The sequence below is a fragment of the Mercenaria mercenaria genome, chromosome 10, assembly GCF_021730395.1.
Source record: "Mercenaria mercenaria strain notata chromosome 10, MADL_Memer_1, whole genome shotgun sequence".
In the NCBI taxonomy this organism is placed as follows: Eukaryota; Metazoa; Mollusca; class Bivalvia; order Venerida; family Veneridae; genus Mercenaria; species Mercenaria mercenaria.
In genome coordinates, this window is record NC_069370.1 from 60251487 (window position 1) to 60279258 (window position 27772).

At 35.5% G+C, this 27772-nt stretch overlaps 2 protein-coding genes across 5 annotated transcripts; both read left to right on the forward strand.

Moving 5' to 3' along the window:
• LOC123530681 (uncharacterized) lies at nucleotides 1-23098 on the forward strand. 4 transcript variants are annotated; one of them, XM_053553199.1, is made up of 6 exons: nucleotides 5-1024; nucleotides 3471-3528; nucleotides 3829-3922; nucleotides 12099-12207; nucleotides 19685-19733; nucleotides 22961-23098. In XM_053553199.1, exons 1-5 carry the CDS (start codon nucleotides 891-893, stop codon nucleotides 19710-19712), a joined length of 423 nt encoding a protein of 140 aa, XP_053409174.1. In that variant the 5' UTR covers nucleotides 5-890; the 3' UTR covers nucleotides 19713-19733; nucleotides 22961-23098. The 4 variants fall into 4 exon arrangements, with proteins under 4 accessions (XP_053409172.1, XP_053409174.1, XP_053409171.1 ...); XM_053553198.1 differs by having other exon boundaries at nucleotides 15-1024; nucleotides 12096-12207; XM_053553197.1 differs by lacking the exons at nucleotides 19685-19733; nucleotides 22961-23098 and adding an exon at nucleotides 15879-16289 and having other exon boundaries at nucleotides 1-1024.
• Nucleotides 22697-27014, forward strand: LOC128546430 (uncharacterized). The gene is made up of 3 exons (XM_053516944.1): nucleotides 22697-22703; nucleotides 22961-26802; nucleotides 26925-27014. The coding sequence occupies exons 1-2, from the start codon at nucleotides 22697-22699 to the stop codon at nucleotides 24535-24537; spliced, it is 1584 nt and encodes a 527-aa protein (XP_053372919.1). The 3' UTR covers nucleotides 24538-26802; nucleotides 26925-27014.
• The last annotated feature ends 758 nt before the right edge of the window (nucleotides 27015-27772 follow it).

A 27772-nucleotide genomic window follows, 5' to 3' on the forward strand; every position in this document is an offset into this window, starting at 1 on the left:
TCTTGTTTGTGTTTTACGTCCCTTAGTTGTTACTTTAAATAACTTATATTGTAACGTTTTGCAATCTCTTTTTTATTTGGCATAAATGTTTGCCTTAATGAGACAGGGAGTGTCATGTGCAACTCCCAGTCTTTTTGACAGCTGGCGGGTTCGACATGTTGCCCGTGGGCATCTAGTTTTCTCAAAAATATTGTCAAAGCATTACATTGATGTATCTGTGTGTAACTCTATGGGAAATTAATTGTACTTTAAGGCCACTTTCATGAAGACTGCAAATATCTATACTAGAATGTCCATCATTTTCTCTATCTGCTTTCCTGTCAACAGTAATAACTTGAAATAAGGTACTATCTGTTAACAAAGAGTCCAAAGGGTGATCTTAATAAACAGGTTACATAATTATGTATATAGCAGGCAGCTCTATTCTTCCCAGGTTTGTAAAGACTATTTTAATTATGATTAATGAAAAAATAGTGTTTATATATTCACATTAGGAGAGAGCCTTATAATAAAAGAGATTTTAACAGAATAAGTTATAGTTCGCGTTACTGATAATGTCAATCATTATTAACCCCAGCTGTTACAGATTATTGAAAAGATATAAGTTGTTATTTGAGACTGTAGCAGGAAGTTAAACTATGATCTTGTAACTTAAGTACCAAAATTTTGAGTGTTATGACATTAATTTTGTATATACTTTTGTCGCAGTTTATTGACTATATATAATTATCTATATGACGGCGTGTGAATTTTACTTAGACACCGGGGATTTCCATTCATATTTTCATTATTCAGATATAAATCTGCAATTACTTTTTCCCTGGAAGTTGGAAGGTGTAATTAATGCTTTTTTCGTTCATTTTACTTTGTCAGATTAAAAAGTGGACTCTATGCAATGTCAAAAAAGAACTTACTGTAAACAGAAAGGAACTGTTGTGCATTTTTCATTGGAAATCCCCTTAAAATTAATTGGAATTTTGAGTTTTTTAGCAGGGACAAAAATGCCTGGAGACAGAGATGGAATGTAAATAAAACTTATGTTTTTTACTTTGATTTACTAACAATTAATTGCTTTTAAAATTATAAACTATATACTAAAATCGCCAATTAAATCAATTTAAAGGTTAGAGAGGTCAAAGAAATGGGGTCATTTATGGCTAAATGGTTAAGGTCACAGACTTTTAATCTAATGCTCCTTGCCACTGTGGGTTCGAAACCTGGCTTTCATGTGAGAAAGCCATCCACCTGACTTGCAGGTTAGTTGTTCTATGCAGGTGCCCACTTGTGCCTGAAATCTAGCCTTGAGGGGCAACTTGGTGATTTGATGCATTTCCCAACAAAAACAAAAACAAATGTCACAGAAATAGTGGCCAACAGTTAAAATTGCTGACTTCGAATCACTTGCCTCTCACCGATGTCGGTTTGAGCCTGACTTAGGGCGTTGAATTCTCAGTGTGAGAAAGCCATCCAGCTGGCTTTCAGATGGGCGGTGGTTCCACCTAGGCATCAGCCTGGGATGAAATCATGCACTGAGGGGCACCTAGGTTCTTCATCTACCATCAAAAACTGGAATGTATCCATATGAATATGAATTGTGTTGGTGAGATGTTAAACTCAACAAAAACAAAAATAAAACAAAGGGAAATTAAGAAAATTTTTAATAGGTGATTTCTTATTTCCAAGTCATAAAAGTTTGACAATAAAAGAAATATCAGTCAATATCGGATGATCTGAGTGACTTGGGTGGCTCTGGAATTCTGACTTTAATTACTCAAAAGGGCAAAGATTGAAAGTGTTCCTTAAACTGAATACTTTATGTGTAGATTTATTTGCGGGATTGTAATTTTCGCGCCGGACACCCATGAATTCAGCAAAGTTTTAAATTTGTATCCCAAACTTCTCAAATACAAAATATTTTATTTCAATTTGTCAATATGATAAGCTTGTTTTATTATGTGTATGTTGTTTGTATGATATGTTCTGTTCTGTTCGACAAATAAAATATATTTAAACTACCATCACACTTGATAACAGTGACTCGATCATAAATACCAAATAATGTGTTTTTCACACATAATGCAAGCCTGTTAATTTTTGCAACAATGCATTGTTTGTTTGGACAATAAAGAGACATAAGGGAACAATATATAAATATCATATGGCAGAGTGTGTGACATTGATATTGTCAGCCCGAGGGCAGAATGTCACCCGAGGCGAAAGCCGAGTGGTGACATTCTGTTTCGAGGGTTGACAATATCAATGTCAGACACGCTGTCATATGATATTTATTTTATTATACCGAACAAAATTAAGCACATAAAAAAGTTTTTACAATGTTTTTAATTAATTTAATTCAACAGAACTTTGCATCTTTAGCGCGGCAATCACCTGTGTACACGTTGAATAGTGACGTCATTACAATATGACAGTGTGTACAAGGGAGACAATCTTTTGGCTAAAAATTTGAAGCAGTTATTTGCCCTTAAATGACATTCAAAATATCAGCACGGTCACTTTCGCTTGGTCAAGTGTCAAAAAGGTTGGAAATGTTTCTGATAGTCAAAATATCACTTTTTCGGGTTATGGGATTTTACCATTGTAGACAAAAGTAAGGTATAATAATTACGTTTATAAAATGCCAATCACAACTGTACAGAAGAAGTGGTCATAATGTCTGTGCATGAATTCATGAATATGATGTCTCACGACGCAAATTTTAGTTTGCGCTAATAAATAGTATTTTCTAGACTAGGTGCTGGAGTTCAAATTATGTTAGTTGCGCGGAAAAATGTACACATACAGTAGATATTATCCAGTCTGAAGAGGTTGCAGCAGTTTTGTTGAAGATAAAATTGTGGCCTTTTTACACCAGTGTATCTTAGTATTTTGATTGGTTGTTGTAGTAGTTGAGCCTTCGAAGTTAGCACAATTGATCTGGTTTATCGTCTTTAATGCCCTTTCTATATGCCTGTGAAACTGTGAAACAGGACGTACTATTTGATCATGGTGGGCAGACCTTAAGTGTCCACAAACATTGTTAGCTCTTCATCTTAGGTGATTCTTATCTTTAGTAATGACCATCTAGCTTGGTCAGGATGTTCATGGTGTAATAGCTTGGTTAAGTTCTATAGCCACCTGAATCATCCCTGGCCCCGATGCTTTGGAGTTCTGACTTCAGTTACTCAAAATTGCAAAAAAAAATGACAGTGTCGATTCAGTAACTTGACTACAAATGTAGTTATTATCCAGTATTCATCAAACTTACCATGTCAAAACGTTCATGGGCATAATGTCTTGGCAGAGTTTGATATCAAGTGATGTCAGATAGTCGAAGTCGCTCAGCTAGTTATGGCCCTTCAATTACTCAGACCAAAGAAGTTTATAGCTCTTTTAACAGTTAATGGTACCGTCCAAATTGAAAGATGTAAAAGGCTGATTAAATACGACCACAAACATATACTTTTTTTCAGACAAGAGCTGAGAGTCAGCGAGGCAGTGACATCATTGAATGAGCAAAGCATAGTAATGGTAAGTGAAAGTTTAAAGACATTCCAGTGTACCAAGTCCCTACAGTCACTCCTCTAAAATGAATTGCCTTCAGATTTATGTCAAAGTTTTCTTGGTATTTTTATTAGTTGGTAACTGTAAATAAAAAGTAAAGATGAAGGAATTGATAGAGTTCTTTGAAGAATTTATTTATAAAAGAAAACAAGATATGTAGAAAAGCTTTATGAAGTTTTATGTAATGAAATATTTACAATATGCCCTTTAACTATTACTGGTATAGATAGAGCAGAGAATGTAAATTGGCTTGTTTAATTCAAACAGGTAACAGAGATAGACGAACATTGTGAACCTTTAGATGAGGAGGAGGTGGCTGATTTGGTGCCTACTACAGCAACAGCATTTATTAACATTGAAGGTATGAGTAATTATTTTGAATATAGGAGTCTTTTCACAACCTGATGGACAGTTTTTAGTACAACTATTCGAAGAATAAGTAGAGCTATCCTACTCACCATGGTGTCTGCATCCGCATCACACCTTGGTTAAGTTTTTCATACCAGTCTACATTTTGACAAAACCTTCTGAGATAAAGCTTTGAAACTTTCAACATTTGTGTACCATCGACTTGTCCAGTTTTAGGCAAGAGTACATATCTCTATCAAGGATTTTGGCTGAATTATGGCCCTTTTTAAGTTACAAATCTTTGGTAAGTTTTTCGTACCAGTTTATATTTTGTGTAGACTGTCTAACATATGGCTTTGAAACTTTTATGATTTGTTTATTATAACTATCTCTATCTGTATGCAAGAGTACATAACTCTGTCAACTATTATTGCTGAATTATGGCCATTTTTGGACTTGAAATTGGTACAATTGTTGTACAAGTCCATGTTTTGTCAAAACTATTTGATGTGTGGCTTTGAAACTTTGAACACTTGCTTGTCTTCATGATTTCCATCTGTAGGCAAGAGTACATAACTCTATCAACTATTTTGGCTGAATTATGGCCCTTTTTAGACTTGGAAATTGGCTCAGTTTTTGTACAAGTCAGCGTTTTGTCAAAACTATTTGACATGTCAGCCATTTTCCCAAAATCAATTCATATTGGAAAAAACCATGTCGCCGAACTTTCATTAATATTTTTCAAAATGTTCCACGAGTAGACGTTAAAATTGCCAAATATTGCAAAAAACCCATGTCGCCAAGCTAATTTGCGAACTAAAAAGGACTAGTTCATCATTTTACGGCATCATTATGCCCCCCTTCGAAGAAGGAGGGGTATATTGTTTTGCAGATGTCGGTCGGTCGGTAGGAATTTAGACCAATCTGTTTCAGGATGATAACTCTAGAATGCTTGGGCCTAGGATCATGAAAGTTGATATGGAGGTTGATCATCACCAGCAGATGACCTCTATTGATTTTGTGGTCTGTATGTGGAAGGTCAAGGTCACAGTGACCCTGAATAGTAAAACAGTTTCCGGATGATAACTCAAGAACACTTGGGCCTAGGATCATGAAAATTGATAGGGAGGTTGGTAATGACCAGCAGATGACCCCTATTGATTTTGAGGTCAGTATGTCAAAGGTCAAGGTCACAGTGACCAGGAACAGTAAAATGGTTCCCAGGCAATAACTCAAGAACACTTGGGTCTAGTGTCAGGAAAATTGATAGTTAGGTTGGTCATGACCAGCAGATGACCCCTATTGATTTTGAGGTCATTAAGTCAAAGGTCAAGGTCACATTGGCCAGGGACAGTTAAACAGTTTCTGATCTTCTTGTCCAAAACCATAGGGCCTAGGGCTTTGATATTTGGTATGTAGCAAAATCTAGTGGTCCTCTACTAAGATTGTTTAGATTATTTCCTTGGGGTCAAAAATGGACTCACCCCGGGGGTCACATGGTTTATATATACTTATATAGGGAAAACTTTGAAAAACCTCTTGTCCAAAACCACAGGGCCTAGGGCTTTGATATTTTGTATGTGATATCATCTAGTGGTCCTCTACTAAGATTTTTAAAATTATTCTCCAAGGGTCAAATATGGCTCCGCCCGGGGGGTCACATGGTTTACATAAACTTATATAGGGAAAAACTTTGAAAATCTTCTTGTCCAAACCACAAAGACTATGGCTTTGATATTTTGTAATGTAGCATCATTTAGTGGTCCTCTACCAAAATTGTTCAAATTATCCCTCTCGGGTCAAATATGGCTCCGCTCCAGGGGTCATATGGTTCATATAGACTTATATAGGGAAAAACTTAGAATCTTCATGTCCATAACTTACATCATTCAAATTTGGACCACATGTATAGTTTTGAATGGCAAGATGAACCTTGGCATGAGTTGACCTTAATCTTGACCAAGTGACTTACATTTCTTTAGCTACAGTCATCAAATTTGGACCACGTGCATAGGTTTGTGTACCGAAAAAATCTTTGACCTTGTTATTGACCTAGTGACCTACTTTCACATTTTTGAAGGTACAGGCTTCAAATTTGGACCACATGCATAGTTTTTTGTTCCAAAATAAAATTTGACCTTGATTTTGACCTGGTGACCTACTTTCACATTTCTCAAGCTACAGCCTTCAAATTTGAACCTCAAGCATAGTTTTGTGTACTGAAATGAACTTTGACCTTGAGATTGACCTAGTGACCTACTTTCACATTTTTGAAGGGACAGGCTTCAAATTTGGACCACATGCATAGTTTTTTGTTCCAAAATAAAATTTGACCTTGATTTTGACCTAGTGACCTACTTTCACATTTCTCAAGCTACAGCCTTCAAATTTGAACCTCAAGCATAGTTTTGTGTTCTGAAATGAACTTTGATCTTGAGATTGACCTAGTGACCTACTTTCACATTTTTGATGGTACAGGCTTCAAATTTGTACCACATGCATAGTTTTTTGTTCCAGAATAAAATTTGACCTTGATTTTGACCCAGTGACCTACTTTCACATTTCTCAAGCTACATCCTTCAAATTTGAACCTCAAGCATAGTTTTGTGTACTGAAATGAACTTTGATCTTGAGATTGACCTAGTGACCTACTTTCACATTTCTGAAGGTACAGGCTTCAAATTTGGACCACTTGCGTAGTTTTGTGTTGTGAAATAAAATTTGACCTTGATTTTGACCTATTGACCTACTTTTACATTTCTCAAGCTACAGCGTTCAAATTTGAACCACTTGCATAGTTTTGTGTACCAAAATGAACTTTGTTCTTGAGATTGACCTAGTGACCTACTTTCACATTTCTGAAGCTACAGGCTTCAAATTTAGACCGCATGCATATTTTTGTGTTCTGAATTGAAATTTGACATTGATTTTTACCTATTACCTACTTTCACATTTCTCAAGCTACAGCCTCCAGTTTTGAAGCACATGCATAGTTCTGTCTACTGAAATGAACTTTGACATTGAAATTGATCTAGTGACCTGCTTTCACATTTCTCAAGCCACAGCTTTCAAATTTGGACCACATACACATTGTTTTGTACCAAAATGAAATTTGACCTTGATTTTGACCTTGAGCTAGTCTTGAAATTTGGAACATTCAAAAATGGCTCAGTGGATGGCACCAGGATTACTCTGTCATCTCTTGTTAGGTTAATGGGTTAAAGGTCAATGTCAGATTAAACCAGAATGGTAGAACTTTCGTTTACAGTGAGCATATAATTTCTGTTCCTTGAGGAATTACTGAATGCATCAAGGGGGGCATTTCGTGCTTGACGAGCACTTGTTTTGTATTGGTGTTTCAACCTTTTAACAGTACCTGTATTTATCTTGATACAATGAAGCGTGTTTCCCGTCAGAAATTGATATTTTGGTAGTAATTTCTCTTTGAATCGATGTCGCCAATACACACTTATGGTACCGTAACGATTTTAAAACATAGTCAAACTTTAAAGCCGTGTTTGTGCGAATTACAGTCTATATAAATGGTATTTTATTCGAGATGTTGTATAATATTGCTTTTTTACTTTTTTATTAAAAAACTGATGTTTTGGAAGAGTATGATGGTTGAAAAGTATATTTGCAGATAATGGTGATACAGACTGAAAATAGGAATCCTAACGTGGAAAATTATGTGAACTAAGTGCCTTCTGTTATTACACAAAGTCTGCCTATTGCAAAGTTCTGTTATAGATCTAAAAATATTTTGTATTTCTGACTTTTTATGCCCCCGAAGGGACTTCGGAGGCATATAGTTTTTGTCGGTCTGTCGCAATTTTCTTGTCCGGTCCATATCTTTGTCATCGATGGATGGATTTTCAAATAACTTGGCATGAATGTGTACCACAGTAAGACGACATGTCACGCGCAAGACCCAGGTCCGTAGCTCAAAGGTCAAGGTCACACTTAGACGTTAAAGGTCATTTTTCATGATAGTGCATTCGTGTCCGGTCCATATCTTTGTCATCCATGGATGGATTTTCAAATAACTTGGCATGAATGTGTACCACAGTAAGACGACGTGTTGCGCGCAAGACCCAGGTCCGTAGCTCAAAGGTCAAGGTCCACTTAGACATTAAGGGATAGTGCATTTATGGGCGTGTCCTGTCCATATCTTTGTCATCCATTGATGGATTTTCAAATAACTTGGCATGAATGTGTACCACAGTAAGACGACGTGTCGTGCGCAAGACCCAGGTCCGTAGCTCAAAGGTCAAGGTCACACTTAGACGTTAAAGGTCATATTTCATGATAGTGCATTGATGGGCGTGTCCGGTCCATATCTTTGTCATTCATGTATGGATTTTAAAATTATTAGGCATGAATGTGTACCACAGTAAGACGACGTGTTGCGCGCAAGACCCAGGTCCGTAGGTCAAAGGTCCTAAACTCTAACATCGGCCATAACTATTCATTCAAAGTGCCATCGGGGGCATGTGTCATCCTATGGAGACAGCTCTTGTTGTATGGCTTTAAAAAAGTTACTTTTTATATGTTCCGTAACAAATTTTCAGGAAAGTTTCTATGACAGTTATTTAGTAGTATGAGATAGTTGATGTTCTTAAAACCTACTGTTTAACTTCAGACTGTTGTCTTATGCGTTAAATTTAAACAATTTGCATTTCTTTTCTTTTGAAGAATCTGTCAAAGTTGCTGACATTTTGAGACAATTTCAAGATTTTCGCATTTCTTATCAGTTAAATAAAAGTTTACAAAGATGTGTAAATTTCATCATTGGTTTTTGTCCTTTAATATATTTATTTGTATGTAGAATGAGTTTTTATCAAAATAATTTGAAGTAAGTAGCAAATTTTTGCATTTTTATATAATACAACTCAAAGAACCTATTTTCCGTAACAAAATAAGGCACTATCTTCTACAGGACATCATGGTATCTGTACTTCGGCTAGATCGATGAAAAGAAAAACTAACTTATTGAGTCCTAAAATCAGTAATGTTTTATTTTCTTGTGAGTGTAGCCTTTGCGTAAACACTAACGATATATCACATCCTCGTATGAAACTGTTGGCCAAAATGCTGCTTAGTTTCTTGTGCATGTCACAAGAAAAATAATCTTTCTGAAGTATAATTTTTTCATCTCGTCGCGGTCTGCATCTCTTCCTTTGAACAAATTTACTGCAAAAGCATGTTTGACCGCTAATATAAATCATGTAACCGCAATAAAATAAAGCTATGTCCTAACCTAAGCTCCGTAACGTAGATTTATAGGGCACTTTTTATGCCCCCGAAGGGAGGCATATAGTTTTTGAACCGTCTGTCTGTCGGTCTGTCCGCATTTTTCGTGTCCGGTCCATATCTTTGTCGTCGATGGATGGATTTTCAAATAACTTGGCATGAATGTGTACCACAGTAAGACGACGTGTCGCGCGCAAGACCCAGGTCTGTAGCTCAAAGGTCAAGGTCACACTTAGACATTAAAGGATAGTGTCTTAGAAACTTTGAACACTTGTTTATCGACATGATCTCCATCTGTTGGCAAGAGTACATAACTCTGTCAATGATTTTGATTGTATTATGGCCCTTTTTGGACAAGGAAATAAGTTAAATTTTTCATACCAGTCCATATTTTGCCTAACCTGTTTGTCATACGGCTTTAAAACTTTGACCATTTGTTTACCAACATAGTCTACATATGTAGGCATTACTACATAGCAAGGACAAGGACTTTAGATCAGCTATGGCCCTTTTTAGCTCACCTGTCACAAAGTGACAAGGTGAGCTTTTGTGATCGCACAGCGTCCGTCGTCAGTCCGTCAGTGCGTAAACTTTTGCTTGTGACCAATCTAGAGGTCACATTTTTCATGGGATCTTTATGAAAGTTGGTCAGAATGTTCACCTTGGTGATATCTAGGTCAAGTTTGAAACTGGGTTACATGCGGTCCTAAACAAAGTCAGTAGGTCTAAAAATAGAAAAACCTTGTGACCTCTCTAGAGGCCATACTTTTCAATGGATCTTCATGAAAGTTAGTCAGAATGTTCAACTTTATGATATCTAGGTCAAGTTCGAAACTGGGTCACGTGCCTTCAAAAACTAGGTCAGTAGGTCAAATAATAAAAAAAACCTTGTGACCTCTAGAGGCCATATTTTTCATGGGATCTGTATGAAAGTTGGTCTGAATGTTCACCTTGATGATATCTAGGTCAAGTTCGAAACTGGGTCAAGTGCAATCCAAAACTAGGTCAGTAGGTCTAAAAATAAAAAAACCTTGTGACCTCTGTAGAGGCCATACTTTTCAATGGATCTTCATGAAAGTTAATCAGAATGTTTACCTCGATGATTTCTAGATCAAGTTTGAAACTGGGTCACGTGTCTTCAGTAGGTCAAATAATGAAAAAAACTTGTGACCTCTCTGGAGGCCATATTTTTCATGGGATCTGTATGAAAGTTGGTCTGATTGCCCATCTTGATGCTATCTAGGTCAAGGGATCTTTATGAAAGTTGGTCAGAATGTTTATCTTGATGATATCTAGGTCAAGTTCGAAACTGGGTCACGTGCAGTTAATAACTAGGTCAGTAGGTCTAAAAATAGAAAAACCTTGTGACCTTTCTAGAGGCCATATTTTTCACAAGATCTTCATGAAAATTGGTCAGAATGTTCACCTTGATGATATCTAGGTGAAGTTTGAAACTGGGTCACGTGCCATCAAAAACGAGGTCAGTAGGTCAAATAATAGAAAAACGTTGTGACCTCTCTAGAGACCATATTTTTCATGGGATCTGTATGAAAGTTGGTCTGAATGTTCATCTTGATGGTATCTAGGTCAAGTTCGAAACTGGGTCAGCTGCGTTCAAAAACTAGGTCATTAGGTCTAAAAATAGAAAAACCTTGTGACCTCTCTAGAGGTCATACTTTTGAATGGATCTTCATGAAAGTTGGTCAGAATGTTCACCTTGATGATATCTAGGTCAAGTTTGAAACTGGATCACGTGCCATCAGTAACTAGGTCAGTAGGTCAAATAATAAAAAAAACCTTGTGACCTCTCTAGAGGCCATATATTTCATGGGAACTGTATGAAGATTGGTCTGAATGTTCATCTTGGTGATATCTAGGCCAAGTGTAAAACTGGGTCAACTGTGATTAAAAACTAGGTCAGTAGGTCTAAAAATAGAAAAACCTTGTGACCTCTCTAGAGGCCATATTTTTCATAAGATTTTCATGAAAATTGGTCAGAAAGTTCACCTTGATGATATCTAGGTCAAGTTCGAAACTGGGTCATGTGCCTTCAAAAACTAGGTCAGTAGGTCAAATAATAGAAAAACGTTGTGACCTCTCTAGAGACCATATTTTTCATGGGATCTGTATGAAAGTTGGTCTGAATGTTCATCTTGATGATATCTAGATCAGTTTCGAAACTGGGTCAGCTGCGGTCAAAAACTAGGTCATTAGGTCTAAAAATAGAAAAACCTTGTGACCTCTCTAGAAGCCATACTTTTGAATGGATCTTCCTGAAAATTGGTCAGAATGTTCACCTTGATGATATCTAGGTCAAGTTTGAAACTGGGTCACGTGCCGTCAATAACTAGGTCAGTAGGTCAAATAATGAAAAAACCTTGTGACCTCTCTAGAGGCCATATGTTTCATGGGATCTGTATAAAAGTTGGTCTGAATGTTCATCTTGATGATATCTAGGTCAGGTTCAAAACTGGGTCACATGAGCTCAAAAACTAGGTCACTATGTCAAATAATAGAAAAAAAACGACGTCATACTCAGTTCAAAACTGGGTCATGTTGGGACAGGTGAGCGATTCAGGATCATCATGGTCCTCTTGTTTCTTAGTTGTTTTATGTCGTTTGGGATGTATGTTCTAGAACTTGTATTAACCACTCTCAACACATCATTCTTGATGGAGGGTATAAGAGAAGAGATTAATGCATAAGCTGCTGGGATTGTTTGGTGTCTTTAGTATGATGAGGTTCGGAATTTAATCCATGACCCTTCTGCACTGGAAGTGGATGCTGTACCTGGAGATCTAGACTATTGAAGCAGTTGATTTTATCTTTCATAATTTAACAGTAACTGTTGGAATCACATGTTTTTTGGCTCAGAATTTCAGTCAATTTGAACAGGTTCAATAATGAATTCAAGTTATAAGAATGTATTTCAGCAGGAGAAGGTCAACCATCAACCAGTGACAATGTCAGCATGTGTGGTTACATTGGGGAGAGAACAGTAACTGTTGGTGAACAGTTACCAGATATCATACAGCCTGCTAACAGGTACTAGTATATATTTCCTGATACTTTATTAACCCTTACCCTGCTGTATTTCTATAATGGACTGGTCCATCTTTCAATTTGGACCATACCATTTATTATTCAAAGGGGTTTGCACTGAAAATTTACTGACTGAATAGCGAACAGTGCAGACCATGATCAGACTGCGCGGATGTGCAGGCTGATCTTGGTCTGCACTGGTCGCAAAGGCAGAATCATCTGCCGCCAGCAGGTTAAGGGTTAAAATGCCCTCTCCCCTTTTGAAGAAGAAGGTGTTTATTGTTTTGCTCATTGTCGGACTGTCTGTTAGTTAGTCGATGGACCATTTGGTTTCCGATCCATAACTAGAGAACACTTGGTCTCACAATAGTCAAATTTTATAGAATGATTGCATAGATGGCTTCTATTGTTCCAGGGTCAGTAGGTCAAAGGTTAAGGTCAGTGACCTCAAGATTGAAAATGCTTTCTGCTGAAAAAGTAAAGAACACTTTGGCCTACAGTTGTTGAGTTTTATAGGATGATTGCCAGTTTTTAATAGATGACCCCTATTGTATTAGAAATCAGGTCAAGGTCACAGTGACCTCAATACTGAAAATGGTTTCAACTTAAGAACCCTTTTGCCTACTTCAAACTTGATAGGATGCTTGCCTGGCACTATTATTTTGGGGAGCATTAGGCCAAAAGTCAAGGTTACAGTGACCATGAGGCTGAGATGCTTTGTTTGGCTCACAATCAGGATGATTGCATGTGGCCTGTATAGATGACCACTATTGTTTTAGAGGTCAGTAGGTCAAAGGTGAATGTTAAAGTGATTGCAGGACTAAAAATTGGACAGGCCATCATAGGGGGCATACATTTTTCACAAACAGCTTTTGTTCTTAATTTGTTAAGTTTAAATGAATATAATTTTGTTGAACGACACATCCATAAAATATTAGTCCTCGGCAAATATTAAATAGTGATAACACAATATGTCTATGTCTGTTGTTCAAGCCAAAATACAGAAGACTAGTTTTAAACTGAATTTATTAATGCACATTTTTATACACCTGAAGGGACGTATTATGTTATGATGCTTGTGTCCGTCCGTCCTTCCATCCATTAGCAACTTCGTGTCTGCTCCCTATGAAGGATTTCGAAGACACTTGACACAAATGTTCACCACATCGAGATGACATGCGGGAGAGCCCATGTTTTTGATGGCTTGCTTCAAGTTCAAGGTCACACTTAGGGGTCTAAGGTCATATGACTTTGTTTTGTGTCCGCTCTGTAACTCTTGAACTGCTTGAAGAATTTTAAAGAAACCTAGCACATATGTTCATCACATCAAGATGATGTGCAGTTTTTGATGGCTCGCTTTAAGGTTAAGGTAACACTTAGGGGTCAAAGGTCATACCTTTTGGTGTATATTGCTCCACATTGTGGTGCTGTTGTTGAACTGGTTACAAAAAAAAATAATGTATTGTTTCCATGAGAAACAAAGACAACAAAAACAACAAGTCATGCCTGTGAATATAATTTATTTTGTTTATGTTAGCCAGTTGTACAAATGAAATAGTGAAATGAAGATGAAAAGCCATATGAGAGTTTGCACTTCTTATATGTAAAACATTTTATGAGTTAACATTTATTTGACGTGTACTGGTACCCTATTTTTAGCTCACCAGTCACAAAGTGACAAGGTGAGCTTTTTTTATCGTGCGGTGTCCATCGTCCGTCCATCTGTAAACTTTTGCTTGTGACCACTCTAGAGGTCACATTTTTCATGGGATCTTTATGAAAGTTGGTCAGAATGTTAACCTTGATGATATCTAGGTAAAATTTGAAACTGGGTCACGTGCAGTCAAAAACTAGGTCAGTAGGTCAAATAATAGAAAAAATTTGTGACCTCCCTAGAGGCCATATTTTTTATGGATCTTCATAAAAATTGGTCAGAATGTTCACCTTGACAATATCTAGGTCAAATTTGAAACTGGGTCAGGTGCGGTCAAAAACTAGGTCAGTAGGTCTGAAAATAGAGAAAACTTGTGACCACTCTAGAGGCCATACTTTTCAATGGATCTTCATGAAAATTGGTCAGAATGTTCACCTATGATATCTAGGTCCAGTTCGAAACTGGGTCACGTGCGGTCAAAATCTAGGTCAGTAGGTCAGATAATAGGAAAACCTTGTGACCTCCCTAGAGGCCATATTTTTCAATGGATCTTCATGAAAATTGGTCATAGTGTTCACCTTGATAATATCTAGGTCAAGTTCAAAACTGGGTTACGTGCGGTCACAAACTAGGTCAGAAGGTCTAAAAATAGAAAAACCTTGTGACCTCTCTAGAGTCCATACTTTTCAATGGATCTTCATGAAAATTGGTCAGAATGTTCACCTTGATGATATCTAGGTCAAGTTCGAAACTGGGTCACTTGCGGTCAAAAACTAGGTCAGTAGGTCTAAAAATAGAAAAACCTTGTGACCTCTCTTAGAGTCCATACTTTTCAATGGATCTTCATGAAAATTGGTCATAATGTTCACCTTGATGATATCTAGGTCAAGTTCGAAACTGGGTCACTTGCGGTCAAAAACTAGGTCAGTAGGTCTAAAAATAGGAAAAGCTTGTGACCTCTCTAGAAACCATACTTTTCAATGGATCTTCATGAAAATTGGTCAGAATGTTCACTTTGATGATACCTAGTTCAAGTTCGATACTGCATTTTTTCAAATAGGAAACAAATGTGTAATTATATTAATTGAATGGTATTTTTCTGCAGTTCATCGATGTATGAACTGTCAGGAAGTTTACACCTACGTCAAAAACTAGCTCTGTAGGTCTAAAAATAGAAAAACCTTTTGACCTCTCTAGAGTCCATACTTTTCAATGGATCTTCATGAAAATTGGTCAGAATGTTCACTTTGATGATACCTAGTTCAAGTTCAAAACTGGGTGAACTGCCATCAAAAATTAGGTTAGTAGGTCAGTTAATAGAAAAACCTTTTGACCTCTCAAGAGACGATAATTTTCATAGGATCAGTATGAAAGTTGGTCTGAATATTCATCTTGATGATATCTAGGTCAAGTTCGAAACTGGGTCAACTGCGGTCAAAAACTAGGTCAGTAGGTCTATGTCGTCCGTGTGTCCATGCGTAAACTTTTGCTTGTGACCACTCTAGTTTAAGATCCAGCCTTGAAATTTGGATGACATGTACAATTTTGCACACCAATCTTTAAACTGTCTTTCAGTGACCATAAATGTGACCTGATCTACTTTCTAATATTTTAGCATCAGTTTGCCATTTGAAACATGTGGTTCAATATACTCAGGTGAGCGATTCAGGGTCATCATGACCCTCTTGTTTCATCTAGTCACATGCAATATCATTTATATATTTTCAAAATCTTTTAAGTATTTATTTATTCCTAAAAAGACTACAAAATGTATGTTGGTTTCTCCACTACAATGAACCGTACTTGGCGGCATACCTATGTAGGACTTGATAGAAATTAAATAATGAAGACTGATAGAAGGTATGAAGTGAAATCTTCATCATTTAGAAATGGCACTTCACTTCCTTCCTTTTGTTTTTTATTATTGCTGAAGATTTCACTTCAAAGACTCTATCCTATGCAAAGTTAGCTTAGAATTAAAGAATGTTTATTTTATATTTACTGCCATATTTTGTTACAGTGTAAATGATGACATTCCTTCCGCAGGATGTGAAGGTCTTCGTAAAAAGGCAAGAACTTAATGCTTGTATTGTTAAGTCTTCAATAACTTTATGCATGTATAGTTTAGATTGCATTAGGTTAATGCATAATAATCAACACTTAAAGAATTATATATGTGTTAAGTCTAGCAGACTTCAAGAACCTTATACATATTTAGCCTAGACTGCAAGAACTTTATGCATATTTAGTCTAGACTGCAAGAACTTTATGCATATATAATTACAGCTATTACTCAATTAATAGATTTGCGCGTTTCTGGTCAGCACACGTGACCAACTTTCATTTCTCAGTGAAGCCATCATGTATTCATTAGATCTGATTAATATTCATAAAGCTTGCATTTCAGTAAAAAAGGTTGCTTTTTTTCAGATAGGAAACAAATGTGTAATTATAAGAATTGAATGGTATTTTTCTGCGGTTCATCGATGTATGAACTGTTAGGAAGTTTACACCTAATTTTTACATAAACACCTCGATGTTTATGCAAATTAGGTGTAAACTTCCTGACAGTTCATACATCGATGAACTGCAGAAAAAAATACCATTCAATTCTTAATTAGTCTAGACTGCAAGACATTTATGCATATTTAGTCTAGACTGCAAGAACTTTATGCATATTTAATCTAGACTGCAAGAACTTTATGCATATTTAGTCTAGACTGCAAGAACTTTATTTGACGCCGCCCTGAAGGCGGTGTCGAGTATATGGGATACACTTTTATTTCGGACCCTGTAAAGATGGTAATGAATAGTTTCGGGGCGATAAACTGAACACAGTGAATAGTTTGTAAAAGGATCAACGATATTGCACAATACATTTTAGTGAATAAACAAAAAAATGGCAAAAAGAAAACATAAAAAATCTATGTAATGCAACTTATTATGTGATTTAAAACAATGCTATCTGTCTTTCCTCTCATTTGTAGAACAGAACATATTTTTTTTTTTTTTTTAAATTTCGTCAAAAATGTTGATCCGATTTATTGATAAGGGAGGTTACTCTGTAAGTCAAGTTTTCTATTTCTATTCTTAGCATGACCTACTTACCTATCTCGTTTTCTATAAATAGAACACACCGCAGATATACCATACTTCAACGCATGAATCGCCTGGACAAGGGAGCGTTCGTGTATTCTACAATAATCTTGCAGTAAACTTCGAAGAGATTAAAACAAAATAATGGAAAATTACAATTTGCCTGCATAAAAGTTCCTTGAAAAAAAAACGTATTTACAAAGTAAATAAAGGAATCAATAAGCATAGATATGTTGAAATGAACGAAGGAAGTTCCGCTGTTAACTTATTTTTAACCTTTTGTCTTATTTTCTTTGTTGATAGGTACAGTGATGTAATTTCAGAATGCGCACACTTTTGCAAATTCCTATTTTTTTTTATTTTTTTTTTTTTATTTTTTCTTTCTTTTTTTTTGCTTATGTGTCATATAGATCTACTCATTGTTTACAGATATACACTGTCAACTAAGGTGTGCAATAGGCTAAAGAGCATTTGGCTGAATTTGTCAGTGACAAGTTGATACTTCTTTAAATGTGGTTAGATCGAAATATCAAAAGCCATGGGACCATAACTTATCAAAGCATCAGTGACTTTAAAATAGAATTCCTTGTTGAAATTATATGTTCATTGATCTTATATGACTAGTCAGTTGCTCTGGTTTTATTATATCTTGTTACTTGCTTCTTTTTTTTTTTTATTTAATAGAATCTAGATAGTTTTTGTATTTGTCCATTCCTGACAAAAAACAAAACAAAAAAACCCAAACATTTTCATTGAAATATTTTCTACACTTTGGCAGTGGGTTATTGTGCTTGCTAAATTTCTTGTAATATTAGATTTGAATCTAGACACTGACATACCCCTAGTAACCTTACAGATCAATGAGGACTTCAAGTTTATCGTTCGTCCGAAAAAAAAAATGAATTCTATGATATTCGAAAGTATATAAGAAAGATTCATGCTTTGTGAATAGGGGCAATATAGAGATTATTTATGTTATATCATTCTTTTCTTGGACAAAATTTTTGGTTGTTCTTGGCAACGGAAACAGTAAATTGCTGTGTATAATCTGCATTCTGAAATCTATAATGTAGGTGACTAAGGTCCATAAAACTTCATCAGTAAATAGAAAACACTCATTACATTACATGATAATAAAAATAATGGTTTCTGTGAACCACAACTTTGAAATAATTTCAACATTTCCTCATTTCCCAACAAACTGCAGTTCTGTGAAACTTCATACACACGCTCCTGCATATAAGAACTTTTCACAGGAGGTGACCTTAGCTAGTGAAATAATTATTTTAATTTTGTATGTAAAGGGACCACCTACTCGCAATGTTAATGTCATTGCAGGTAGAGGATTTGTATTGCATGGTAAAACTTTTCTATCATGTTTATTCTTCATGTTTTAAACAGTTTATAACATATATTGTTTTATGTGCTAGTGCTAATGTTGATAACTTGTAGCCAGTCAGACTAATAAAGTAATGATTAGGTGATTTCTCATATTGCAATAAATGTACTTCAGACACAACCCTTGGCGGCGTCTTTGATGCTTGCATCAATGAATTTGCTTGTGTATACTTAGTCTGCTGCTTGCCATTGTGACAAGAATAACTTTCCCAATGAGTTTTGTGACTGGTCCTTGTACATCTCTCTGTTTTTGTCTTCAACATTTGATTGAACAGAAATTTCTACTGAAACTGTTTGGGGAAATTGCAAACATGATTGATGCAATGCTCTACCACAAACAGCAATCTTGCAAAATTGGTTGCTGTAACAACTAAGAGGAAAACTTTAAAACAAAAGAACAAAATTCAGAATAATTTGAAAGAATTCATTGCAGGTGACCTACTACAAAACATGTCAGGAAGCATGGACAGTTCATAGTATCACCATTGGTCTGTTGTATTTCATTTAAAATTCTGTCAGGAATATCAGCTTCATGTTACTGATGGGGAGCATTCATCCGGGTGGGGGTGCGGATGGGAGTATGTTTGTCATGGGACTCACTCTTCTGAAAAGGCCGGTTCATGAGCTGGGAGCTAGTTAATGAATGGTTACCAACTTCTATCCCCCTGGCGCCTAGCATAGTGGTAGGAGTTGGGAGGTAATTGGTACGCACAATAAAGGTGTCTCATAAGCTAAATTAGCTGGCCCTTTCAAAAGGGGTGACACTATAATCAACAAGACCTTTTGTTACATTCTTGTCTTCCATCTTTATTTGCTCAGACATTAAAAGTTGATTTAAGGCTGTTAATGGCAACCCTCAACATTAAATATCAGGATGAAACAATACAGGCTCGCTCTTTTTAAAACTGAAATTTATCTACAGACAGCTGAGCAAAACTTCAGACTAATTCAGCATTTAGATTTATTATGAACAAAATGTTAAATTGAGCCGTGCCATGAGAAAACCAACATAGTGCGTTTGCGACCAGCATGGATCTAGACCAGCCTGCCCATACGCGCAGTCTAGTCAGGAGCCATGCTGTTCGCTTTCAGAGTCTATTGCAATTAGAGAAACAGTTAGCAAACAGCATGGCTCCTGACCAGACTGCGCGGATGCGCAGGCTAGTCTGAATCAATGCTGGTTGCAAATGCAAAATGTTGGTTTTCTCATGGCACTGCTCAATGTATAATTTGCCACTCTTAATCCTAAGTCGATATTTCAGACTCCGAAATACATAAACACAGGACCATTCATTGCTATGGTAATAATACATTCTGTTACTGTACTTCTAGGTATCTCCAGAGGAACCCAGACCTTTAGAAAGTACACATTTATGTCCAGGTAATTAAATATAATTTAAATATATTTAAGCACACATTTCAAGCAGACATTTGTCATAGAAGCCAGTGTTTAATGCTTTGCTGTGGTATGTTTATTATACTCTACAAAATGAGTTTTGGGATTGTATTTTAATCACTTTCTTACATCTTCCTGTCCATTTGTACTTTGGTCGTGAAAAATTTAAAACAATATCTTTGATATTACTGATGGGAATCAGTGATTTTTGATAAAATGACAGATTACAAAGAGACGACGAATGAGGATATGAGAACAAGAACCATAACTCTATCTTAAATAGTTTAAGAATTAATTAATTTTTTACAGTTCCTAACAGTTTAAGGACTAGATTCACTGCTACTGAGTATAATAGGGTTATAACAAGAGCTGTCTCCATAGGATGACACATGCCCCCGATGGCACTTTGAATGAATAGTTATGGCCGATGTTAGAGTTTAGGACCTTTGACCTACGGAGCTGGGTCTTGCGCACGACACGTCGTCTTACTGTGTCACACATTCATGCGTAGTTATTTTAAAATCCATGCATGGATGACAATGATATGGACCTGACACGCCCATCAATGCACTGTCATGAAAAATGACCTTTAATGTCTAAGTGTGACCTTGACCTTTGAGCTACGGACCTGGGTCTTGCGTGCGACTCGTCGTCTTACTGTGGTACACATTCATGCCAAGTTATTTGAAAATCCATCCATCGATGACAAAGATATGGACCGGACACGCCCATCAATGCACTATCCTTTAACGTCTAAGTGTGACCTTGACCTTTGAGCTACAGACCTGGGTCTTGCACGCGACACATCGTCTTACTGTGGTACACATTCATGCCAAGTTATTTGAAAATCCGTCCATCGATGACAAAGATATGGTCCGGACACGCCCATCAATGCACTATCCTTTAAGGTCTAAGTGTGACCTTGACCTTTGAGCTACGGACCTGGGTCTTGCGCGCGACACGTTGTCTTACTGTGGTACACATTCATGCCAAGTTATTTGAAAATCCATCCATCGATGACAAAGATATGGACTGGACACGAAAATTGCGGACAGACCGACAGACGGACAGACTGACAGACCGACAGACCCTTCGGGGGCATAATAATAATAACTCTATCTGGGTTGCTGTATTTGGCTCGAGTGGATTTTTGCAAGATCGAATCTCACGAGGCGCGCAAGTGCTGAGAGAGATCCGACCTTGCAAAATCCACTCTAGCCAAATACAAAATCCCAGATCCAGCTACTGTTATAATGACCCTTTTATTATATACCTCCATCTTTTTGTTATTGAATGAAATCTTTAATGTTTATCGATAATAAAATCGAACTAAGTGAAGTTTTTATGTGCACTATTTATAGAAAGAATTTTGTCATGCATATTAATGAAAGTAGTCCGGTAACATACAATACAAAAGGTACAATACAAAATTTTTTCTTCCACTTCATAAATAATTATTTACTTGTGAAATACAAGCAAATTTTTTTACAAAATTTATATAGGTATATAATGAATAAGGGTCTCCCAAAACAAAATTACTTTGTATTTACATTTTCTTCATCAATGTTATATTCTGTTTCTGGTAATTGATCTGTGTACAAAATGTAATAATATAATGGTTAAAACAGTAAAAAAATATTAATTAACCAGTTGTGGTAATAAGGCTGTCACACCCTCAGTTTCATGTAAGTCCAGAAACTTAAAAGTTCTGACAAAATCTCAATCTTTTTTCTGAACCACAAGTCATAGTTGTTTAATTTAATTTGTATGTGTATTCTTTAAATAGTTTGAACATAATACACGACAGTTTTAGACCATCAGCACAATGAAAGCTTTATTAAAATCCTATTTAAAATAGCATTTGACTAAGAATATTTTGTTACATTTTTAGCTTGACTATCCGAAGAATAAGTAGAGCTACCCTACTCACCACGGCATTTGCGTTGGTGTCGGCATTGCACTTTAATTAAGTTTTTTGTACCAGTCTACATTTTGACAAAATCTTTTGAGATAAAGCTTTTAAACGTTCAATACATTTTTACCATCACTATGTCCAGTTTTAGGCAAGAGTACATAACTCCATCAAGGATTTTGGCTGAATTAGTGCCCCTTTTAACTTACAAATCTTGATTAGGTTTTTTGTACCAGTTCATATTTTGTTTAAAGTGTTTGACATATTGCTTTGAAACTTTTATTTCTTGTTTATTATAACAGTTTCTATCTGTAGACTAGAGTACAAAACTCTGTCAACTATTTTGGCTGAATTATGGCCCTTTTTTTTTTACTTGGAAATTGGAACAATTTTCGTACAAGTCAGCGTTTCGTCAAAACTATTTGACATGTGGCTTTGAAACTTTGAACAATTGAAATTGACATGATTTCCATCTGTAGGCAAGAGTACATAACTCTGTCAACTATTTCGGCTAAATTATAGCCCTTTTTGAATTTGAAAATTGGTTCAGTTTTTGTACAAGTCCATGTTTTGTCAAAAGTATTTGACATGTGCCTTTGAAACTTTTTCAGTCAAAAGCTATACATAACTTATGTTTATAATGTTATTTTATCTACCGACAATAAATTAATATTGACTTGACTTGACTTTTCTTAAATTTTGCATACCAGTCCATATTTTGCCCAACCTGTTTGTCATATATGGCTTTGAAACTTTGACCACTTGTTTACCTTCATAGTCTACATGATAAATTATGTAGGCAAGACTACATAACTAGGACAAGGACTTTATCACAGTTATGGCCCTTTTTTGACATAGAAATTAGTTACGTTTTGCATACCATTCCATATTTTGTCTAAACTGTTTGATATATAGCTTTGAAACTTTGAACACTTGCTTACCATCATGGTCACACACTGCCATATAAGTGCAAGACTTATCCATATCCATAGATACAGGTACATTGTTTCATCTATTGTTTTTCTTTTGTCTGAAAATGTCTGGTAATATTTTAGTCCCATACTTCCATCAGTTCTTTGAATTGTCGAGCATACTGTCAACAGACAGCTCTTGTTTTTCTCTAAAATAGAGAAGTTAAAACACAATGAGCCTCTTAACAGAAGAAAATTAGACATTATTTTAAATATTGCAAAGCATCTTGGTCATTAAACTATAGTCTCTTCTGAGATACTACACCAAGAATAAGTTTCAGTATACCTTGCATTTTACATTGCTTTGATAATTATTATTTGTATTTTAGATACCCTATCATCTCTATCACTTGGAGATGAATTTGATGTAAACAAAGTATCTGAAAACAACACTTCTGAATTAGAGTTGTCTGACTCTTCACAGGAGTCTGGAAAGGTGGTTTGTAAAAGAAGACACTCAAGAGAGGAGCCTGACCCTCAAGAAAGGACGGCCATCAAGAAAGCTAGAACTGAGGGTATTCTTCCAAATTGTGTGGACTACAATAAATGTATGCAGCAAATAAGAGAACAATATTTTTCAAAGATTCCAGAGTTATATATGTATGGTTTTAAATTCAAAACACCTTTTAAACTTGAATTGAAAAATAAGTCAGATTATCCTAAACTTAAGCAAGCCCTGAATAGGTGTGTTCAGATGGATGCTGAAGCTGATGAGACTAATGTTAATGAGGACAATTTGAGTACTGACCAGACCAAAATAACACACTGTTCAGGAACTGATAAACTTGAGACAAATGAGAACATTCCTTCTACATTGGCTTCATGTACAAATATAACACATGTAGATACAGATATAGAAGGCCATGAATCACTCCAGAACTTTGAAAGCATAACAAACAGAGCAAGGGAAGAAACTAATGAAAAGGAAAAACGCACAAGTTCTGATGTAACTGAAGCCAAACAGAGTGATAAGGGTATAATAAATGAAAGAACAAGTGAATTAGACAAGAATAAAGAAGATACTTCAAAATTAAGTAAAGCCAAACAGGCAGTTGACAATAGACAAAACAATAAAACAACACTTAATGACAACAGAAATTACAGTGGTAAAGAGGGCTACAGTATACATGTAATAAAAAACAGTCAGTATTCAGATATCTCTGAAGATGAGGATGATTCACCTATCCTAAAAGGCTGCCACACTGACACTCCACCACCAGAATTTAACCATCCTGAGAGTTACTGCAATACCCAAGCTAAAGGTGAAACCTCTTACAATCCAAAGAAAGGCAAAGAAAGAAAGAAAAGTGGAAGTAATGCTAGATCATCAGTTTGTAAAGATACACCACAAGAAATAGACAAAACCACAACAGAACCAGCACCCAGCAACAGTATAAATGGTGCAAGACCTCTTCTAAATGAAAACATACTGAGACAATTAAGTATTGAAGATTTAAAAACATTGCTAAAAAATATATTGCATAATTATCCTTATGGGGTTGAAAAGGGACCAGCCAAACCACCACAACTTGCAAATGAAAACAAATTAACAGATATGACAAAACTTCCCAAATTTACAGACATTGAACAAACGAACAGTCAAAATGAATTGAACCAGTCATCAAGATGGGAAAGAGATGATCATGAAGAGGTCAGACTAAAGTTAAACGAAAAACTTAAAATGAAAATGAAGTCAGAAGAGAAGTATGCCTCAAAGGAACAGTCCAGTGTAGTGAGAATTGTTGAACGAGTAAAGACCAAGGTGCCTGATCCTTATTTTGATAGAGTTTCTGCAATAGAGGAGGAAGATCCAGAAGCTACTTTGTGGTATGGGTTTGATGGTGCTGGTGGAATAATTGTGAAAGATGACAACACAGATGCTTACAGCTGTATACCTCCAGATTAATGTCACTCTAAATTTAGAAAAGGCAGTTTTAGTTAAGAAATAATATATCCTAAACAGTGATTTGTCATTGTATAAAATCATTGTTTGGAGTTTAGATGTTAGGGAATTATTTCACAAGTGCTCAGCCTGTGTGATGTAATATAATGTATCTAAAAGGCAATGATTTTGTTCAAGAGCAAATCAAGGTTTGAGATATATAATTTCTGTTTTAAGATGTTATCAAAGATTATTATATGCTTCCTTGACGACATTCATTGTGTTTTGTAACCACATCTCTGTTTTGCTGAACACGAAAGAATAATTTCAATTTGTTCCCAAGTGAAATTTTATCCGAAATTCAGTTGCTAGACGGATACCCATTCTCACCAAGCAAACGTTTGAAGTGAATTAAATACACACGCCATAACGCCGCTTGGCAGAAAAAATAGGCAATACCATTTCATCTACCGTTGATTTTATTCCATGAAAGTTCATTTCAGATGCAATATTCCATGATGTAAGTGCAGAGAGCTAAAATCCTGAACAAATGCTTTGCACGAGTCATTTTCCGTTTTCTACGAGCGTTTCCGTTATAAAAACATTTTTGTGGTAATTGCAAATCTATACATTAGTGACATGGTCTCATTTACCTATTAAGAGTGCGTTTATAAAAATATTGGCGTAAATGTCTTTTAGCAGTTATTCTAAAAAACAAGATGGCGTCATTTTGAAGAAAAACATTTTTAAAAAGAAGTCTGGCAAAACAGCAAAATTTGGTCCACCCCTATTTTTGCACTAAATATTTCGCATAATGGTAAGACAAAAGTTGTTAATAAATTATGGCATGATAAATAGAATAATAGGTTACTGTCTTTTGAGAAAGGGATTTCTCAGACTTGGCTAGATATGGTCCGGAAGGAGCTCGGCAAGCCTCGCTCCTTCCAGGACCATATCTAGCCTCATCTGAGAAACCCTTTCTCAAAAGACAGTAAACTGTTATTCTGTGTCTGGGCCATAACTTTGACATGTATAAATTAATGTTTTCTCATATTTCCTTACCATTTTAAAAATGAAATGTTGTTAAAATTGAAGTTAAATACATGTACTTATTTATATTTATAAATGTTATAAACTATCAACAACTGTAGAGTTTATTGTACCCAAATTTTAATTCAAACATTGTGTGTTATAACATAATGTATACCAGAATATAGTACAATATTGTATCATTTACAGATATCTGATCATTAGGTTATACTGCAAGTTGAGATGATTAATCACCTTCCAGTAAGAGACTTTTTATTGCATCGCTAAACTTCATTCACTTGTTTTTCATGTTAAATCCCATTTTTGATATTTTTATATGTACTTTTCATATATTAAAAGTATTTGATTAACATTGTAGAAAGTATTATTGAATCCATTGTTTCAGTTACCTCCCTGTATGGTTTCTGACTATAAGGTCATATGTAATATTGAAAAGTGTTTTTCAAACCATTTGATTATTCATGTTTTCAATTTAGACAGATGCTTGATCTGTTTTTAACGCAACACCAAAAGTTTGTAAAAATTTGCTTTCACAAAGTAAAAATGCTTCCAGTTTTGAGATCCCAACTTAAACAGTTTACTTCTGAGCTTATGACTGTGTGATAATAATTTTATAATGATATTTTATTTAACTCATGGGCCACCTTTCAGTCGGTCCATCAGTGAGTAGACCATTTGGTTTTTGATAAATAACTGGAGGGTATGACTGAATAGCAAAGTCTAGTAGATTTCGCGAAATCTAATCAAATTAGCGAAATCTAGACATAAAATTTAAACTAATGAATATTTTTAAAAATCGTTTTAAGCTTTTATTAAAGCACAACAGTCAAACTTCATAGGATGTGGTCAGTAGATGATTCCTTGTTTTACGGGCATTGATTTAGTTGTCAGTAGGTGAAAGGGCAATGTCACAGTGACCTGGAGACTGAAAATAGTTCCCTTTGAATAACTAAAGAACAGTTTGGTCTACAGTCAACAAACTTCATACGATGGTCAAGGTCACATTGAAATTTACACTAAAAGCAGTTTTTTACTACTAAAGAATGCCTTGTGTTGCAGATATCAACTACTTGTTGTCAGTAGATGACCCCTATTGTTTTTGAGGGCAGTAGGTCAAAGGCCAAGATCACATTGATCTGAAGAATGAAAACGATTTTTGCTTGACAACTAAAGAACTAAAGCCTAATGCTTTTAACGTTGTTAAATAACAGATGTTCCCTTATGTTTTAGGGGCCAGAGGTCAAGGTCAGTGACATTAAAATTGAGAAAGGTTTCCAATCAGTATCTATAGAAGTACTTTTGGGCTTACAGATTACATTGAATGATTGCCTATGTTGTGTTTTTATGTCATTTGGTCAAAGGTCAAGGTCACAGCATACAAAATTACATACTCAGTTGCCTTTGACAGACCCTCATTGGAGGTGAGGGGTGGGGGTATTTTTTTTTTTTTTTTTTTTTTTTTTTAAAGCTGTTGTTTTAGATTAAAAGAAAAAAGAAAACTTCTGTTGCAAAAAAGATTAATCAGCTTGCAGTTTTCCTCCTTACAGGTATTATATCAGTATATACATACAGGGTGTGCAACTTTTCTGTTGTCTTTTATTCAGGAATATGTGTTACATTCTATTTTTGTACATCTTTTCACCATGTATTAATCAGGTATTTGTAATGTAGGTGTTCACATCCATGAAGACCAAATCTCAGTTTTCTGTCTTTCACAATCTTTTTACTCAGGTGTGTACATATATAAACTAGGGGAAAATAACTATTAGTGTTTCCCTTTCAGGATGTATTATACAGGTGCATAATGTAAATACATGTATATACATACTGCAGGACCAAATTCTTACTTTTCTTACCCTTCACAGTCTTTTATTCAGGTATATACATACAATACAGGGATAAATAACCTGATAGCTTTTCCCCTTTAACTGTCACTGTATATATCATGTAGACTTTGGAAATCAACTCTTAGTTCATTTATTTTCTTATTCAGGTATGTACACTAGTGATAAATTATCTAATACATGTAGTTATTTTGTCCCTTTCAGCATATATTATTTCAAGTATATTGTGCAAGTTTATACATACTAATGGACCAACTTCTTAATTTCTTGCACTTCACTGTATGTCCATATCATACACATTTTGGTCAAATATCCTAATATAGCCGTTTCCCCATTAGGCCTACATTATGTATTATTCTGGTATT

Coding starts and splice junctions, on each gene's coding strand:
- LOC123530681 (XM_053553196.1), top strand. CDS start 891: ATGCAATGTCAAAAAAGAACTTACTGTAAACAGAAAGGAACTGTTGTG. Junction 3,923..12,095: donor AGCATTTATTAACATTGAAG/GTATGAGTAATT, acceptor AATGTATTTCAG/CAGGAGAAGGTCAACCATCA. Junction 12,208..15,878: donor ATCATACAGCCTGCTAACAG/GTACTAGTATAT, acceptor ATTTTGTTACAG/TGTAAATGATGACATTCCTT.